Genomic DNA, 19,468 nt, shown 5'->3' on the forward strand with positions numbered 1-19,468 from the left:
TGTTTAAGGCACCTGTCCATTTGTGGGTGACCTGTACAGGTGGGACGATATAAAAGAGCCATGTATAAGTCTCAATTTACTTGATGCAGCTGTCCATGTGTGGGTGAAGCCATACACACATGGCACTATAAAGCAGCTCCACAGAAGTCTCGGTTTGCTTAAAGCAGCTGTTGACATGAGGAGCCGTACAAACTTGGTTGCTTACAGCCGCTGCTCAGACATCTCATTTTACTTAAAGCAGCTGTCCTCGTTTTGCTTAGAGCCAGGCATATGGAGTGCGGTAAAGCAGAAATAAACCAGCATTCACACACATACCCAAACACACACACACACACACACACACCCACTCTCTCACACACACACACTGTACTATGTAGTGTAGGTGATGATAATATACATGTCTGCGAGATGTGGGAGGAGAAACCCAGAAAGATACGTGAAGAATGTGCCAACTCCAGACAAACAATGCTCAGGTGCAGGATATGAACTCAAGACTCTGGGTCAGGCTGGCACAGTGGCACAGTGGTAGCTCTGCTGCCCTCTTAGTAAGGAGAGCAGGATTTGCATGTCATCCCCTTGTCTGTGTGGGTTTCTTCTCACTGTCCAAAGACATGGAGGTTTGGTGAGTTGGTGACACTAAATTGGCCCTAAGTGTGTTTTTGCTGTGAGTGTGTGTTCAATCTGTGATGGAGTGGCACCATCCTCAGTGTATATTCCTGCCATGTGCCCTGTGCTAGCTGGGATAGGCTTCAGCCCCAACCCATCCATGACCATGGACTTGATTTGTAAGTGGGTTGGTTAGATGACATGCTATGTTTCTGCAGTAGTGAAGCAGTAGAGTAAAGCTCTCCTTTACCACAAACTAATATTAGTAATAATAATCTTCTTCTTCTTCTTTCGGCTGCTCCCATTAGGGGTTGCCACAGCTGATCATCTTCTTCCATATCTTTCTGTCCTCTGCATCTTGTTCTGTTATACTCATCACCTGCATGTCCTCTCTCACCACATCCATAAACCTCCTCTTAGGCCTTCCTCTTTTCTTCTTCCCAGGCAGCTCTATCCTTAGCACCCTTCTCCCAATATACTCAGCATCTCTTCTCTGCACATATCCAAACCAACGCAATCTCACCTCTCTGACTTTGTCTCCCAACCGTCCAACTTAAGCTGACCCTCTAATGTCCTCATTTCTAATCCTGTCCATCGTCGTCACCCCCAATGCAAATCTTAGCATCTTTAACTCTGCCACCTCCAGCTCTGTCTCCTGCTTTCTGGTCAGGGCCACCATCTCCAACCCATATAACATAGCTGGTCTCACTACCGTCCTGTAGACCTTCCCTTTCACACTTGCTGATACCCGTCTTTCACAAATCACTCCTGACACTCTTCTCCACCCACTCCACCCTGCCTGCACTCTCTTTTTCACCTCTCTTCCACAATCCCCATTACTCTGTACTGTTGATCCCAAGTATTTAAACTCATCCACCTTCGCCAACTCTACTCCCTGCATCCTCACCCTTCCACTGACCTCCCTCTCATTCACATACATGTATTCTGTCTTGTTCCTACTGACCTTCATTGCTCTCCTCTCTAGAGCAGATCTCCACCTCTCCAGGGTCTCCTCAACCTGCTACCTACTATCGCTACAGATCACAATGTCATCAGCAAACATCACAGTCCACAGGGACTCCTGTCTAATCTCTTCTGTCAACCTGTCCATCACCATTGCAAATAAGAAAGGGCTCAGAGCCGATCCTTGATGTAATCCCACCTCCGTCACTCCTACCGCAGACCTCGCCACTGTCACACTTCCCTCGTACATATCCTGTACAACTCTTACGTACATATCTGCCACTCCTGACTTCCTCATATAATACCACAGCTCCTCTCTCCTCACTCTGTCATATGCTTTCTCCAGGTCCACAAAGACACAATGCAACTCCTTCTGGCATTCTCTAAACTTCTCCATTAACATCCTCAGAGCAAACATCACATCTGTGGTGCTCTTTCTTGGCATGAAACCATCCTGCTGCTCACTGATCATCACCTCACTTCTTAATTGTGGCTTCCACTACTTTTTCCCATAACTTCATGCTGTGGCTCATCAATTATTACATTTATATTGCGTTTATCTCACTGCTCAAAATGCTTTACATGAAGAATGGGGAGCACTTCAACCACCGCCTATGTGTTGCACCCACCTGGATGATGCAACGGCAGCCATTATGGCGCCAGTACGCTCACCACACATTAGCTGTTATATCTAATATGATTTTTTTTTTTTACTCTACAAAAAAAGCTGTGCCACCCTGTTTACACAGGACTATTCTCTAATTCCCTAAAATGAGACGTTTCACATCACCAAAGATTGACTGACCACTTCCTGATTTACAGAAGAGCGCAGCTCTCTCAGGTCTGGCATTTCCGTTCAGGTTCTGTTACCTGGTAGCAGTGCTCATCATTTGCTCAGCAGATACCAAGGTGGACCTGGCAGGGTGGTCAGGAGCCTAACATGAGTCCCACTCTGTACGTTTTCATCTGCCTGAATGCAGGTTAGTGCTGGTGTGCCATTGTTAATGTATTTCTGTGCTCTTATTTTGCATGACCATTCCTTCTTTCATGTTTTAATCTATGCTAATTGATCATAAAGTAAACGAGTACTGTAGATTCAAATTCTTTTAGATTTCTGTTTATAAGGTGGAATCAGCTGGAGACCTAAAACTCCTTATAAGCACTTTTGGACTTCAAGTTGTGTACAAGCGGGCATGTGTGGCCGAGTAGTTAAAGTTTTTTGACTGTAAAGCCTGCAGCTGTGGGCTTGAATTCTGCACACTGGGACTGTGTGACTACGAGAAGGTCACTTCATCTGAAAAACAAAAGAAATGTCAGCAATTGTTTCTCTGTAAGTCACCTTGGATAAAAGCGTCAATCAAATATGTAAATGAGGTTTTGGGTTAAATTTACCATCCAATCACAACCTCACCTTTTGAAAGGAACATTGTGTAAGCTAATGACTCTGCCAGTCAATCCATTCTCAGAGACCTGAGTTCCGCTAGCATTAGGAATCAAGTCGATCCGGTCCTTCTTCTTACTTAGCGCAGAGTTCGCTTTTCTGCACGTCGATCTCTACTTCTTTCAAACGAGGGTGTCGCCCAGCGAGTCACGTGTCTTCTTTAAGCTGATCAAGCCACCGTTTTCTGGGTCGACCACGGGACCGTCTTGGCCACCGACTGCTCGGTGCTTTGCATGACGTAGCTATCACTTTCCTTAGGAGGCATTAGCTCTCTGGAAATGTGTTCTTTTCAATTGCGGCGTTTCAATTAACCTGAATTTAAATAATTATAAATTAAAAAGGGTGTCGCAGTCAAGGCCCCTATCGACCTCTTGAACCCTCAGGTACCACTCCAAACACTGGGTAAAAATCCAATTATTATTTATTTTATAATAATGAGCACAAAGCACCCTCCACTCCACACTACTCATACAATCAATAATCAATACACTATAATAACCAATCTTCCTCTCCCAGACGCGTTGCCACCCTTCCACCCAGCTCAGCTCGATGTCTGGGATTTTTCATAGTCCTTTTATAGTCCTTGACCTGTAAGTGTTTCGCCCTCTCTGTCCATGTGACTAGGAACACTTCCAGATCATATAAAAACTCCACTTCTTCACCGCGGAAGCACGTCGTTCCTTCCGGTCATGTGTTTATGACGCACTTCTGGGTTATAGGGCACGTAGCACTCTGTGAGCCTCCCTGCAGTGACTCCTGGCGGCCACGACGTTATCCAGCAGGGCTGTGTATTAAAACTCCATAGTCCATGATGCCCTGCTGGAACTCGGGGCATCCCTATGTTGCAGGTAGGGCTCCATCCGGCGGCTTGGAGGTGTTGGCCGGAATAAATGGCCGGCAATCCCTCACAAGGTGTTATCCCCCCCAGCATGCAATATGGCGGTCACAAGATTACATGAGAAGTATAAGAATAACTTAGCTTTGTTTAATATCGGCTTACGCGGTATTACAGACGGGAAGCTTATGACAGACTCTATCAAGAATGTGGGAGTCTTGATCTACGCAGTCTGCCATCTTTCATCACCACGCTGCAAGGATTTTCCAGACGGAGGACATAGCTTCAAACTGTATTAGCAGTAGGTCCATCCTTATATACTGGTTGCTCCACGTGCAGGTTCTCTTTCTGGTCTCCAAACAAGGACAGGAAAGGACTCAAACCCCACCTTCAAAAATTCTGGAATAGCACAATGCCTACATGCAGTTCTCATTCTCCCAACAAGGAAAGGGGATTTTGTGCTGACAGAGGACAAATGTATATTATTCTGTCTTTAGGCTGACTATTCAATCCTCCAGTTGTCTTTGGCTTATCTAGTCCTGTGCTTGGCTCTGCAATTCTAAATGCTGAGCCCCTGCGTACCATACTTGGTCTGCCTGTATGAATGAGTCCAGTGACATTAAACCTAATATTATAACAAAACATATTATAACACTATCCCAGCATCTCCTGCATTTTCTCTGGTATTGGCACCACACCCGTTATTCTTCTCACTTCTTCATTCATGATGTAGTCGAGCTGCGTGAGGCCGTGCGCCCACTGGAGCATGTGCATGTCCACAACGTGCAAGGCCTGCTTGTGGTTGATGGTGGCCGGCCAGCATTCAGATCCGTAGAGGGCGACTGTACGTACGATGCTCTTGTAGACTTTGGCCTTGGTAGAGCTCTATATTACTCTAATTTCCCATTTTGTATTCTTTAACCTTTAAACTGCCATACTGTATACTTGAAGGTTAATTCACCCCCGGATGCCAAATACTTTTTTTCTGCACTTTTTATGGAAACGTCAAAATTCACCAAGAAAAAATGAAATTTTAATGGAACACATATTTTTCATGCAAAGAGCATCACAATTACTGCAACACTGATCATTTTATACACTGCCAATAAACTGTAAAAACTATAAAAAAAACTACTGGAACAATATGTACAAGGTGCAACCGATGCCATTGATGAAATTCAGTAAATCACTGACTGCGCCAACTGCGCTTGAACTGGCTGCACACAAGCACACACAGGCCAACGCTGATGCCTACAGGCTCATCTAGTGCAGCGGGATAGTGATGCTGATTCTCTAGGGGGCGCCAGTGGTCATGAGCTGGCTACTCAACAAGTGTATGGCATGGACTGATCAGCTCCGGCATGCTGGCAAATTGCATTGGGTACCGACTAGAGCCAGTTGCTGCGGTTTAAGGGATAATGCGTAGCGTTTGTCAGAATGCCTCCAATCCCATAGACTTAGCACTGTTTATAAGGCACTGAACTTTATAACTTCTCCCCACTTTCCCTCCTACATTTATAACCTCAGGCAATTACATCTCTCTATTATAAAAAAAAAGTCTTGCGACGAGACAAGACTTTTTTCCTGCGACAAGACGCAATCTTTTGAAGAGAGACAGAGAGACTCTTTCATGTCTTGCGAGACGGTCAAGTCTCAAGTCCCATGAAACACATGCAGAGCATCAGGTTAGAGATAATAGAAGTTGGAAAATTCCAAAGTCTCAAAAAAATTGGAGTAACGATCACATTAGCGCAAACAAAAGGAAAATATTACTTGGTGAAAAAACGGAACAGCAAAAAAGAAATCGCATAGTCTTTGAGGATGTCTGGAGGAGAAGAGAGACAAAGCAGTGAGACAAAAGGACAGCTGCTGTTCAGGCTTTTAAACGTTCAAAGCGTCGCACAAAATGCAGATCACGCGTCACAGGAGCAGCAGCAGGCCAGCAGCTGATTGAGCAAAGAGGAGGTAAAAATAATAACTGTTATTTGTTTCCTATTGCATCACCATTTAAGAGAGGGTTTCGGAGCAGCGGTCACATCTCCTTGGGGTGCGCTCAGCCCCACTTTACACAACAGTGGGTTGGCGAGTAAAGCGAGCAGGGGGCAAAGCCCCCTAGTAGAGTAAAAGACAAGCAGGAGTTAAGTTACAACTTAAATAATGTATTATTGATAATATTTATAAAAATAATAACAATAAGCAAAGTACATGTGAATATTGGCAACCATACAGCCTGATAAATGCTGGTGTGTAGTTTCAGGTGGCACACAGACTTGTTAGTTATTTAAAATGTCTCTAGTTAAGTCCTCATTTGTGGTCAGCTTTCTTCAGGACAGGCCACCTACCTGTCTCAATATGGCTGCCGGTTTGTGCTTCTCAGTGTGGTCTTCATTTCAGTTCATGGTGTGTGAGATGCTCCTTCATCTTGATGATGTAAAAGAGAGAGAGCAGGAGGGGTAAAGCAAGCAAATCTATAGACTCTCTGTCCAAACCCTACAGCCAATAGGTTGTTGTGGTACTTAATGGCTTCTGATTTAAAACTAAACAGGCAACTTTAGACCACTAGAATTCTGGTGCGACAAAATGGCTTTCACACCTGCCCTCAATACCATTTGTTGAGGTTGATGCTTGCCAGCGAGGTAGTCTGCCTTTCCTGTGTGGTTTGATTGAGCGAGAATCACTGGCCAAACTGGTTTTAGGCACTTGCCCCGACCCTGTCATAAAATTACAAAGACTCAGTCCTAAAAGGGGGTTTCCTAAACATCAAGCCATTGCTGTTCTTATCATTGATATACCACTAATATTACATTGCTCTAAGTTACTAATAAAGACATAGAAAATATTTATCAACTTATACACAAAATTTCACACCACCACAGCCTTCAGGTGGACAGGTATCTTGCAGTCGCAGAGGACTCCATTGACCTGTCTGCACTTCAGCCCGGCCGGATTCACACGAGCACAGGTGGAGTAGGAGTGGATCCAGTCCATGTCAGGTTATTTTTTACTACTACGTTACCCATCAAAGACAAATAATTGAGTATTTGATATCTCTTTTGGCATTCGTCCTACACTTTCTTTGGTATCCTCGTGTGTCTCAAGCTGTGCTGGCCGGTGCTTCCTCACAGCCACAACACACGTCTCACAGCTCAAGCAAATGTGACAGGAATGAGTCAGGAGATCTATTTTTTTTCACTAGAGAACATTATTTTTAATTAAACTAGGGAAGCTTTGCCCCCTGCTCATTTTGCTTGCCCACCACCTCCCCCCCCAGGGCGCCACTTTGCATCTCTGCTGCTTGCGTTGTGAATGGGGGCTGAACGCACGCTAAGGAGATGCGGACGGATCAGCTGCTGGCTTGCTGCTGCCGAGCTGCGTGTTCTGCTTGTTGCGCTACGTGTCGATCATTTAAACGCCTGTACAGCGCCTGTCCTTCTGTCTCACTGCCTTGTCTCGCGGAACGTCAAAGTGTCTTCCGAGAAGATCACGTCTCGACCCAAGATTTTTTCATTATAATAGAGAGACATGAAAATACAGGCAGATGCATGTGGAGTTAGCACCAAAAAACTCTTCTAGGCAGTGCGGCAAATGGCCGGGGGTTGTGCCCAGCTGGAATGCCTGGAAGGAGCAGGAGAGGGACTACACCTTTCCTGGACCATGAGAAGGTAGCCGTCCTGGTCTGTATGGAAGCTCAACCCTATTGGCGCCTGTGGCCACCACAAGGGGGCACTCAGAGGGTGGAGGAACCTTGGATGTCATACTGCTCATGCCGGAAGGAATACCAGGGACACCCAGAGTGCTTCCGGGTGCTCATGCGGCACTTCTGCCACACCAGGAAGTGCCATCGGAAGGCAGTCACAGAGCACCTGGAGCACATCCGGGTGATTATCAAAGAAGCCACCTCCCTCGAGCAGGCAAGTCGAGTCGGGAGAAAGAAGGTGAAGCTCGGGAGGAGAGGTGGAAAGGTGGAAGGAGAAGTCCGGAGAGGAGAGGAAGGACTGAACTAAAGGTGTTTGGTGCAAGAGCACTGTGTTGTGTGCTGGACTGTGATAACTAAACTTGTGTGTTTCGGAACTTTCACTGTCAGTCTGTCTGTGTTCGGGGCTGGCTTACCACAGCAGCGATTGCACATCTTTCTTTCTGTTTCAATGGTGTAAATTGCCTGGATGCTAATAAATCTTTGTTTGCTAGTTCATCACTACAATTTTCAATTCAATTCAATTTTCATTATAATGTTGGGGTGACAATATGAGACAGCAACGAGAGTGGAGTGAATGAGACTCTTCCTGTTATTAGTGGTGTCAATGTCAATGTCAATTTATTTATATAGCACATTTAAAACAACATAGTAATGCTGTGGCCAAAGTGCTTTACAATAATAGAATAAAAGAAAAACAAAACAAATTGACATAAAACATAAATAGAAATAAAATATATGAACATAAAATAAAATACATAATAAATAGAAGTAATGTTATATAATCACAAAGAAGAAACCATCAGTATTATTGAAGGTCATGGAATGCAAGTGAATAGAAATGAGTCTTTAGTCTTGTTTTGAACAGTTCAATTGTTGACGACTCCTTTATATAATGAGGTAAAGAGTTCCACAGGCGAGGCGCAGCAGCTGCAAAAGCCCTGTCCCCCTTAGTTTTACTCTTGGTACGAGGGACAACCAGAGACAGCTGACCAGAAGATCTAAGCACTCTGGATGGCTGATGTAAAACACACAGTTCAGATAAATAGGCAGGAGCAAGCCCATATAAAGATTTAAAAACTAGCAGCAAGATTTTAAAATCAATTCGAAAACTGACAGGCAGCCAGTGTAAAGAAGCTAATATTGGAGAAACAGAGTCATACTTTCTTGCTCCAACCAGAAAGTGAGTGGCAGCATTTTGGACCAACTGTAACGTGTGTATCAGGGATTTATTAATCCCAGAATACAGCGAGTTGCAGTAATCGAGGTGAGAAAAAATAAACGCATGAGTAGCTATCTTAAGATCCCTAGAAGATAAAAAAGGCTTTATCTTACCTAATAGATGAAGTTGGAAAAAGCAACTCTTGACTACAGAATTTACTGGTTTCTCAAAAGAGAGGTTACTATCAAAGGTAACACCAAGATTGCGGACTTGAGGTTTGGAAAAGACAGAGAAAGAGCCGAGAAGTCCAAGACCAATTTAGGCTTTAGCTGATGGACTCACTATAAGCACCGCTTATTATTATTAGCCATTCAAGATCTTAGTTCAGGCAGACAGTTGTGGAGTTGATTTGTTGTAGAGTTGCAGACAGGAATATAAACCTGAGTATCATCAGCATAGCAGTGAAAAGAAATGTTAAATTTCCTAAAAAATAGCTCCAATAGGGTGAAGGTATATGGAGAATAAATTAGGACCCAAAATGGATCCCTGAGGAACACCATATTTAAGAGGAGCAGTAGAAGAAGAAGATGAATTAAAAGTCACTGAAAAGTAGTGTAGAGGTGTGACGATGCGGGTTCTGCTTCATGCTCCCATCCGCTGTTCAGAAGCCCTTGAACCCTACACCGTTGATAATGTAACGAGATGAGCTAGACAGTGAGGCAATAACAATGGAGCAAGGGGATGATGTATAAAAGTGCAAAGTGCTTTATTCTTCCAAACGAAAACAAAGTGCAACAGTGCAGTGTCCAAAGTTCAATAAATAAATAATCCAATAAAACAAAACGTGGAGGTAAAACAATATCAAAACAATCCTTTAAAAATCGAAGTTAAAACGCAATGCAGAAAGCAGTCTTTTAAAAACAATGACAAGCCCGGTGCTTCTTTTACATTAACGTGTCACCTGCTTCTCCCATGCGGGCCCTGCAACAGGCGAGACGCTCTCTCTGCAGCTGACCTTCTCTGTGCCTGCTTCTACTACTGTCAGTCGCCTTACCGATCCTTGGCTCCGGTCGGCTCCCCCGACAATGACTTGGGATTCCCCAACGGTCAAGGCTCTCACATTGGGGACACCACGTCCCAAGACTCGACTCCCGCTGCCTTCTGCGGCCTCACGCGGAGAATCTCCCACCTGCCAGTCACTCCCACTCTCCTGCTCAGCTGCTGCGAGCCTGCTGTCATTCGCTCTCCTGCACCAGCTTTCTCGCTCACTCGCTCACTGCTTCCTCCTGCAACTGCTGTTTCCTTTTCTTTTCTTTTTCTTTCTCTTGTTCCCCTTAACCATTTTGGGCTTCTCTATATAATGGATGTGGCAGCTGTGGCAATCAACAGATCCCGGGAACAATTACACTGCGGACCATCTCTCACCTGTGCACTTAGGTGAAAAACGACCGCAGCACGAATCCACCCGGGAACCGCTTCAGCCACACTTCCACGCCCCCCCCCCTGCAACGCCGCGAGTACGGTGATTATTCATTTAAAAAACTGGCCTTTTCTAAGAGAGCTGTGGACCGGCTATACCACAAGAGGTCACTCAAAATAAGAATGAAAACCTCAGATGGATATCAGGATGACCTTAAATGGCTGAGGAGTCCACAGATCTTGAGACAGTACAGTCACATCCTGTGAATCTCTTCATTCTCTTTTGGTTTGTGTCTTTTGTCTGCTATGTAAAAAGAGGTGGTCAGTCTCAGAGTGAAGGGATACCTGATGAATCGCGGGCCATCACATGGAATGGTGTCACCTTTATTTAGGATGTTCCACCATTGATTCAAACAGAAATTCTACTTGTGTGTTTTTTGAACATAATGACATAGGAGGGATGCCTTGTGGTAATCAGTGCTTGAAGTGGGCCACGAGTACTGGTGCCTATTGGTAGCATACTGGTCAGTACTAGTGCTGATTGCAGTTAATGTCCACCCAGCCCAAGCAGTATGATATTTTTTGGTTTCACTTCAAGCACTGGTGATAATTCTCCATATACCAAAAGACATAAGGTTATCAATTGGATTTTACAAATTAAAACTCTGAAGGTTTGAAAACAGGATAACAATTCTTTGCATTTATATAGCGCTTTTCTCACTACTCAAAGCGCTCAGCAATTGCAGGTTAAGGGCCTTGCTCAAGGGCCCAACAGAGCAGAGTCCCTATTGGCATTTACGGGACTCGAACCGGCAACCTTCCGATTGCCAGCTGTGGAATATAGGGGCGCTCTCGTCCCCTTGAACCCTCAGATGACACATCAGACACCTGATATAAGTCCAATATATTATTTATTTTATAATAATAATGTGCACCAAGCACCTCCACTCCACAACACTCCAATAATAAATCTATTATCACATACAATACCAACTCCTCCACTCCTCCCAGCAGCTCTGTCGCACTACCTCCCAACTCCGGCTCACTGCTGGGATATCCCACAATCCTTTTATAGTCCATGACCATGTCCATGAAGTGCTTCTGATCCTTCAGTCCATGTCATTACCCAGTACTTCCGGGTCAGGTGAAAACTCCTTTTCTTCATCCTAGAAGTACGTCATTTCTTCTGTTGCTGTGACTAAGACGTACTTGCGGGCAATGTTCCCTCTAAGTAGTAGCATATAGTGAGCAAAAAACATTGTTTATGAGCAACATTTTGTTTAAGTCAAAAATTTATGAGCACCAACTCCGACAGTCGGAGTGAGCGATCGTGTGATAAGTATGAGCGATGCTCTGAATTCGTGTGAGCGATTGCTCACGCGCTCAGCTTAGAGGGAACATTGCTTGCGGGTTATAGGGCAGGTAGCAGTCCCCGGGCCTCCCTGTAGTGACCCCTGGCGGTCCCCATGGTATCTAGCAGGGCTGTGAAGGGAAACTCCAAGGTCCATGATGCCCTGCTGGAACCCGAGGCATCTCCATGTTGCAGGGATGGCTCCACCTGGCGGCTTGGGGTATTGGCCAGGATAAGCTGCCGGCCATAGTCCACACAGTGCAGATCCCTAGCCTCAGCGCCAACAATACCATTAATTTCTATAGCATGTTTTCATACAAATGATGTAGATCAAAGTGCTTTACCAGATGAAGAAGGAAAAAAGAAAAAATATATAAATTGCTAATTAACAAAGAATAAAGTAAGGTCCGATGGCCAGGAAGGACAGAAAAAACACAAAAAAAACTCCAGAGGGCTGGAGAAAAAAACAAAATATGCAGGGGCTCTGAGGACACGAGACCACCCAGTCCCCACTGGGCATCCATCCATCCATCCATCCATTTTCCAACCCGCTGAATCTGAACACAGGGTCACGGGGGTCTGCTGGAGCCAATCCCAGCCAACACAGGGCACAAGGCAGGAAACAATCCTGGGCAGGGTGCCAACCCACCGCAGGACACACACAAGCACACCCACACACCAAGCACACACTAGGGCCAATTTAGAATCGCCAATCCACCTAACCTGCATGTCTTTGGACTGTGGAAGGAAACCGGAGCGCCCGGAGGAAACCCATGCAGACACAGGGAGAACATGCAAACTCCACGCAGGTAGGACCCGGGAAGCGAACCCAGGTCCCCAGATCTCCCAACTGCGAGGCAGCAGCGCTACCCACTGCGCCACCGTGCCGCCCCTACCTAACATCAATGATCTCAATCAGTCCTCATGGTTTTCAGGCTTCACGTGGAAGAATTAGATGATGATGGCCATGTGGACCTCTGGCCTTCAATCCATCAATGTAAGGACTGCATGGTGCCCTCAGGTGATGGTGGTGCAGATCGGCACCACAAATAAATGGAAAAAGAACAGCAGAGAAAGTAGGGGTTAGTACGGCTTGCGGAGCCATGATAAAAAATGATAATTTAATGCATATACAGAATATCAAGGTTACACTATCATTAAGCTATGAGAAAGCCATGCTAAACTAATATGTTTTTAGGAGTTTTTTAAAGTGCCCCACTGTATCAGCCTGGCGAATTTCTATTGGTCAGCTATTCCAGATTTGAGGTGCATAACAGCAGAAGGCCGCCTCACCACTTCTTTTAAGTTTAGCTCTCGGAATTCTAAGCAGAAATTCATATATAGATCTAAGGTTACAATTTTGGAGTGTAAGGTGACAGACAGAGCGAGATTATTGAAGGCTTTGTAAACCATAAGCCATATCCATCTATCCATCCATCCATCCATCCTCTTCTGCTTATCCGAGGTCGGGTCGCGGGGGCAGCAGCTTGAGCAGAGATGCCCAGACTTCCCTCTCCCCGGCCACTTCTTCTAGCTCTTCCAGGAGAATCCCGAGGCATTCCCAAGCCAACCGGGAGACATTGTTCCTCCAGCATGTCCTGGATCTTCCCCGGGGACTCATCCCGGTTGGACGTGCCCGGAACACCTCACCAGGGAGGCGTCCAGGAGGCATCCTGATCAGATGCCCGAGCCACCTCATCTGACTCCTCTCGATATGGAGGAGCAGCGGCTCTACTCTGAGCCCCTCCCAGATGACTGAGCTTTTCACCCTATCTTTCTCTGGACCTTTTCTAGTGCTGCTATGTCCTTTTTGTAGCCTGGAGACCAAAACTGCACACAGTACTCAAGATGAGGCCTCACCAGTGCATTATAAAGGTTCAGCATAACCTCCTTGGACTTGTACTCCACACATCAAGGCGCTATATATCCTAACATTCTGTTAGCCTTCTTAATGTCTGCTGAACACTGTCGGGAAGTCGATAGCTTAGAGTCCACTATGACTCCTAAATCCTTCTCATAAGGTGTACTCTCGATTTTCCGACCGCCCATTGTGTATTCAAACCTCACATTTTTACTTCCAATGTGCAATACTTTACATTTACTGACATTAAATTTCATCTGCCACAAATCTGCCCAAGCCTGTATGCTATCCAAGTCCTTCTGTAATGATATAACGGATTCCAAATTATCTGCTAATCCACCTATCTTGGTATCATCTGCAAACTTAAATAGCTTGTTACTTATATTCCTATCTAAATCATTTATATTTATAATATATATTTTATAATTAGCTACCATTCAAATCAATAAAATAAGCTAACATAAATACCTTGTTAACTTTAAGTTTAAAGCATTCTAAATATAATTACATAACAACTTAACAACATGCACAATAGAATGTATGGAAGCCGAGAGAGACTATGCCATATCGTGCAATATCGAGATAACAAACTAATTTTATCGAGATCTCGAGAAAACAAACTTTGTTTTCTCAAGATAATGGAATAATTTTATCGAGATGTCAAGGAAACAAAAATTTGCTTTCTTGAGACAACGGAATAAGTTTATCGCGATCTCGAGAAAACGAAACTTAACCTTTGCTCCTGGCATCAGGCTCGCTTAGATTAAGTCGCCTATACAGCTGAAGCCTTGCTAACTGTCTTCTTAAATGACGGACACTAACGTTATTAATTTCTAAACTAAGGTATAAACATATTTCAGCCTGCGTCAGCCCTTGATTGAACAAAAGTGTGATGCGCTGATCAATACTGTTCTGCAGTTCTGCCATTTCAAATAGGCTGTGGCTTCAATAAGCTAAACATTAAATGTTAGATACAATTATTTCATAAAAAGATCTTGTTTTCTCGAGATCTCGATAAAATTAGTCCATTATCTTGAGGAAACAATTTTAAAAAATAACGATATTGCACATCCTCTCTTGGCTTCTGTAAGAATAAATTGTTTTGATCCAATTTTAACTATATCATGAACATTGCTATTTTCACCTTGTAACTCAACTTTTTAAAGTGCTACACTTATTATGGTTATAAATTAACTACTTATCCTTTGCTGTCAGGACAGCATAGTTCAAACTTAAGGCCGGTTTATATATAAAGAATAATGTGAATCTATATATATAAAAGCCAAATACCACTGACTCACTCATCACGAAATCTCCCAAACCATGAGGATTTGGGACTTGAAATTTGGAATGTAGGTTACCCTTGGCCCATAGGTGCTCACTAAGAAGCGATTTTAAAAATTTCATGGTTCAACTGTGTTCTGTCTGTATGTCTGTCCGCTTTTCACGAGAGAATTACTTAACAGATTTAGTTCTGGTTGTTTTCTATAATTTGCTTGAACTTTCCGGTTGATTTTGTGACTTCTCTCATTTATTGTATTTATGCAAATCCAACAGAGTGGCTGTGGGCTGAGAGCAGGGGGTTGGGGCCTTCCTCATTCACTCACCAGCCTCTGTTCGAGTTGGTCTATGTCTCGCCACGTGCTGGAGTACACCTTGCCTCCGCTTAGCTAGCGATGCCTGTTTGTTCAGCAGACATTATCATCTACAGATTGTTAAGGAGGAACGTTTGACGTTTTTGAGAGAGAGAGATCAGAGCTCCATGTGTTTTAGAAGGTAGCTGCTGATTGCCAGAGATATCACGGCCATGTGCTTATATCCCCACATGGGGAACGCTTTCCATTCAGACATACTGCTAACGTCTATTGGTTTTTAAAGTTTGTCCTGTTTCATTACTATGTGGGCGTACCCATGGAGTACAGCTAGTACTCAATAAAAGTGGAGTGGTGGCTCTGAGGCTAGGAATCTGTGCTGGTTGCCGGTTTGAATCCTGTAAAATGCCAGGTCCTTAATCTGCAATTGCTCCAATCCTGGGTATGATGTTAATCTGCATCCAGCCCTGCATGTAGGCCCTCCAATCTGCAGGTAATAACTTAGGGGTTGGTGGCAGAATTGGCACTCCAGCGATCAAAAAAAAAAACCTCACGCTGGTCCATTCTATCTGAGCCAGTGTGGTGCTGAGGTGTCACCCATTGCATGGCTGCACTCCAGTCCTAATCTGGGATCCTGGGTTGGTTTGTCATGTGGTGGATTCGGCAATGCACTGTATCAGCGCGTGCTCCTAACCTCTCTCTCTCAATAAAAGCAACATTAACATAAATAAATGGAACAAAGAATGAACAAAAAACACAAGAATTCAAGTTAAACAAGAATTCAAACCCCAGCTAGGGTACATGACACAAGCCTGTTTATTCAAATTCAGGGTTCTTGAGAGGCAGGAGCCTATCCTAGAAGGAGCGAGTGCAAGGCAAGAAACATCTTGGCCGGATCACCGCTCCATTGCATGACCAGCTCACGAACACTTAGGGCCAATTTTTGAACCCCCCCAATAACCTCACCAGCATTTTCTGAGGAATGAATTATTGATCTTAAAAGTTAAAAACATAACCGAAGTAGGCGATAACTTCCATAATAGGTATGGAGCGAGTAAAAGTCCAGTACTGAGCCTTTTATCTATTTTATCAACCTCAGTGTTGATGTTTTTGTCTCTGCAGTTGTACAAGTCATAAGCAGCGACGGAGTGACGGAGGTGCATGGGACTGTAGGAGGAAGTGTGACGATTGACTGCAGATATGAACAAGGATTTGAACATTTTCAGAAATACTTTACTAACATTAGATGGAAACTGAATAACGCCCTGATCAGAACAAAAAACTCTAACACTCTGGTGATGGAAGGTCGATATTCTCTGTATGACAACACCTCGGCAAGAGTTTTCGCTGTGACCATCAAGGAGCTGCAAATGAGTGATGCCGGGACGTATTGGTGCGCAGTGGAGAGGTTACTAAAAGATGACTACACCGAAGTCAAACTCACAATCCATCCAGGTCAGTCAATTTATTCAGATTTGTTTTATCGTGTTATCAGATGCATCTAACATGAACGGTACTGTTTTGTCTTGGTAGAGTAATATATATATATTGCTCTACTTTCCCCTATTGTATTATTAATATGTAGCCTTAGAATGCCTAATCTCACAGACTTACCACTGTTTATAAGGTATTATTGTATATAACAATAATAAACAAGCAGCAGTTAAGTTACAGTTTAAATAATGTATTATTGATAATATTCATAAATAATAACAAAATAAAAAGTGCATTTGAATATTGGCAACCATACAACATGATTAAATGGTGATATGTAGTTCAGGCGGCACACAGACTTATAGTTGCTTAAATGTCTCTAGTTAAGGCATCATTGGTGCTCAGCTTTCAGCCACATGTCTGTTCAAAATGGCTGTTGAGCTGTGCTCTTCATTGTGTTGTCTTCATCATCACAGGTTAGCAAGAGAGAGATACTTCTTCATCATATGTTGGTTGGTAAGAGAGAGATACTTCTACATCATCAACGGTTTGCAAGAGAAAGATGTTTCTTTCAGATGTTGGTTAGTAAAAGAGAGATTGTGAGGTTAAACACGTACATTTATAGATGTTCTGTTCAACCCCTACAGCCAATAGGACATCATTGTACTTAAAGGCCTCTGAGATAAGCCAATTCCACACAGACATACCTCAGACCAATGGGGGAATAGAAAATCTTAGCACCTGCTCCCAAACCATATGTTAAAGTACACCTTAGCCTACTTGCGGGGGTAGAAATGACTTTAGCAAAGAAACACTCACCAAACTGGTTTAAGACACATCCCCCAAATCCTGTCGTAAAATTCAAACAGACCCACTCCTAATTGGGGTGGGTGTGGGTAAACACTAAATTACATTGCTTTGCCTACATTACAAATAAAGACATACAAAATATTTATCAAGTTATATGTAAAATCTCACATCACAACAGGTACCAACTAACCTCTTTGGTTCTTTTCAAAATGGAGGTTTATGAAGAAATGTCAAAAGCAGCTCTCTACCTGTTACCTCTAGCCTCTTACCTGTCTCACTGTCCATGTATGTTGCCCACATATTCAAGTCTAGGGACCTCTATCAGCAGGCTGTTTGCTGACTGGGACTGTGTTTAACTTTCCCTTCTTTACTTCAACTCAGTTTACCACCCATAGAAGACTTCCCAAGAGCATCCTCATGTGTCCTTGAGAAACCATTGCTAGACAAGGAATAATCCATCTATCTTTCAGCTCCCTAGTATTCCAAGATATCAGTTGAAGCCTTTACTTAAAAACCAATAGTAGTAAATATAAGCAATGTAATGAAGTATGCAACCTTGGTTGGTTCATGTAGTCATCATATCAGCAAGATGATCCAGGTGGTCCAGTTCCTTAGTTACAAATTATACTTACTGTAATGGATGGCAAACATGGACTTGCATCCTGGCCAGGGTTGAACAAGGATCCTTACCTGGCCAGGATGCCATTGCAATCCCTGGGCTGAGATTACCACATGGACACCCGCAGGGCATGCTGGGACCTGTAGTACCATGAGGTCCACCAGGGGGATTTATAATCCCTATTGTCTGAGACTTCTGTTTGATTCAGAAGTGCTTCCAACAGGCTATTCCCTGGCACCAGAAGAACTCCCAGGTCATTGATAAAAGAAGCTGCTTAATCTCAGCTCTGTCTCCGCCCTTTTCTCTGCCAAGGGAGGTTTTATGGCCGCCTTGGTGCTCTCAGCCTTTTTTCCTAATTTGTCAGGAGACCCGCATTTTATTTTTGGGATCTCCTGCTTATTCTGGGGCTTTCCCACAGTCTGAGTCTCTCTATTTATTAAAAAGAGCCCCTTTACTGTCTGCACCCCTCTCGACTTATTTATAATACGGGTCAGGGTCTTCAGGATCGAATCGCTCCGAGAAGCAACACCATCCAGCTGTTCCGGCTCCGTACTCTCTTGTAGGGCACGCAGTGATTTGGCACCCGCTACTTATTAAATGCGGGCCCAGATCACACTGCGTCCCTGTATGCTGTACGGTACCGGTCACACTCACCTGTACCACCGCATCAATCATGATGGGAGACTCCCGACCAAATCGCCGTAGGTAATCCTCTATCCTTTTCAGCGGCGCTTCAGCCGTTGCTCCCAGCTTCCTCCACCCGTTTCTTCACATCCACCAATACCTGGAAGAAACTGTGTACGGGCTCAAGCAACTTCTCGAGTTCCTGCAAGTACAAAATGTTATTTACTTCGGCCGGAGGAAAGCTTACTTCCTTGTTCACCTTACCTACCGGCCGGGAGCCAATGAGCATGTCTGCTCCTGACACGTGCTCGGCTGGGTTGCGCACAGGTTCTTGGAAATTAGAGTCTTGCATTTTAGAGGGTCGGGGTGGTGCCACTGGCTGACTGCCATCCGCCTTTTCTAATTTAGCGGCGGACCGTTCAGTCATATCCCGTCCCTCATTACCTTTATTTAAGGCTAGCGCTGCTTCGCTTACCTCCCCCTTTCCCTTTTGGGAGCTCGATTCTGTCGGGGAAACGACGACCTCACCTATGGACTGTTGTTGACCTTCTCCTTCCCATAATCCATCTGGGGAGATCACGTGCCCAGTTTCGGCAAATGGGAGGTGACCCTCATGGTCATATTATCGGCTGTAGTCCTTTAGGTGTTCCAGGCCTGCTCCAGGATAGTCCACGTGACTATTCTCGTCGAATAGAATACTCGTAAATGGGCTAGACTCCTCGTCATCGTGGCCATCTTGCCTAGGTGGGAAGTATATCTCTGACTCGTCGTCAGAATCGAGAAGACAGGCTCCTGCAAAATAATTAAAATAAGGTCCCGGTGAATCGGACGTTTTTGTTGTGGCACATACCTCCGGACTCTGATTGCGTCCTCTTAGTTTATAGAGGTTGTCCTGTACGTCCGAAGCCCGACAGCCATCCCACTGCCGTAATGCCCGGGTCCTCTCGGCATCAATCATTGCTCTGTCTTCTTCGCTTCCTGTCAGGTATGTCCATAACCACTCGCCGTCATTTAGGGTCTGTTCCTTTGGGTGATCCCCATTCTTCTTCCCCATCAC

General features: G+C 44.4%; 1 protein-coding gene across 1 annotated transcript in view; it reads left to right on the forward strand.

Annotated features, from left to right (window-relative positions):
- Positions 1-2,068: 2,068 nt before the first annotated feature.
- The window catches only part of LOC114647664 (CMRF35-like molecule 3), a 64,421-nt gene continuing 47,021 nt past the window's right edge, over positions 2,069-19,468 (forward strand). Inside the window, exons 1-2 of the mRNA XM_051924528.1 lie at positions 2,069-2,549; positions 16,047-16,229. Of these exons, the coding sequence (XP_051780488.1) occupies positions 2,510-2,549; positions 16,047-16,229 (223 nt within the window). The 5' untranslated portion in view covers positions 2,069-2,509. The remainder of the gene's footprint in view (positions 2,550-16,046; positions 16,230-19,468) is intronic.

This window comes from Erpetoichthys calabaricus, chromosome 3, assembly GCF_900747795.2.
Source record: "Erpetoichthys calabaricus chromosome 3, fErpCal1.3, whole genome shotgun sequence".
Taxonomy (NCBI): domain Eukaryota; kingdom Metazoa; phylum Chordata; class Cladistia; order Polypteriformes; family Polypteridae; genus Erpetoichthys; species Erpetoichthys calabaricus.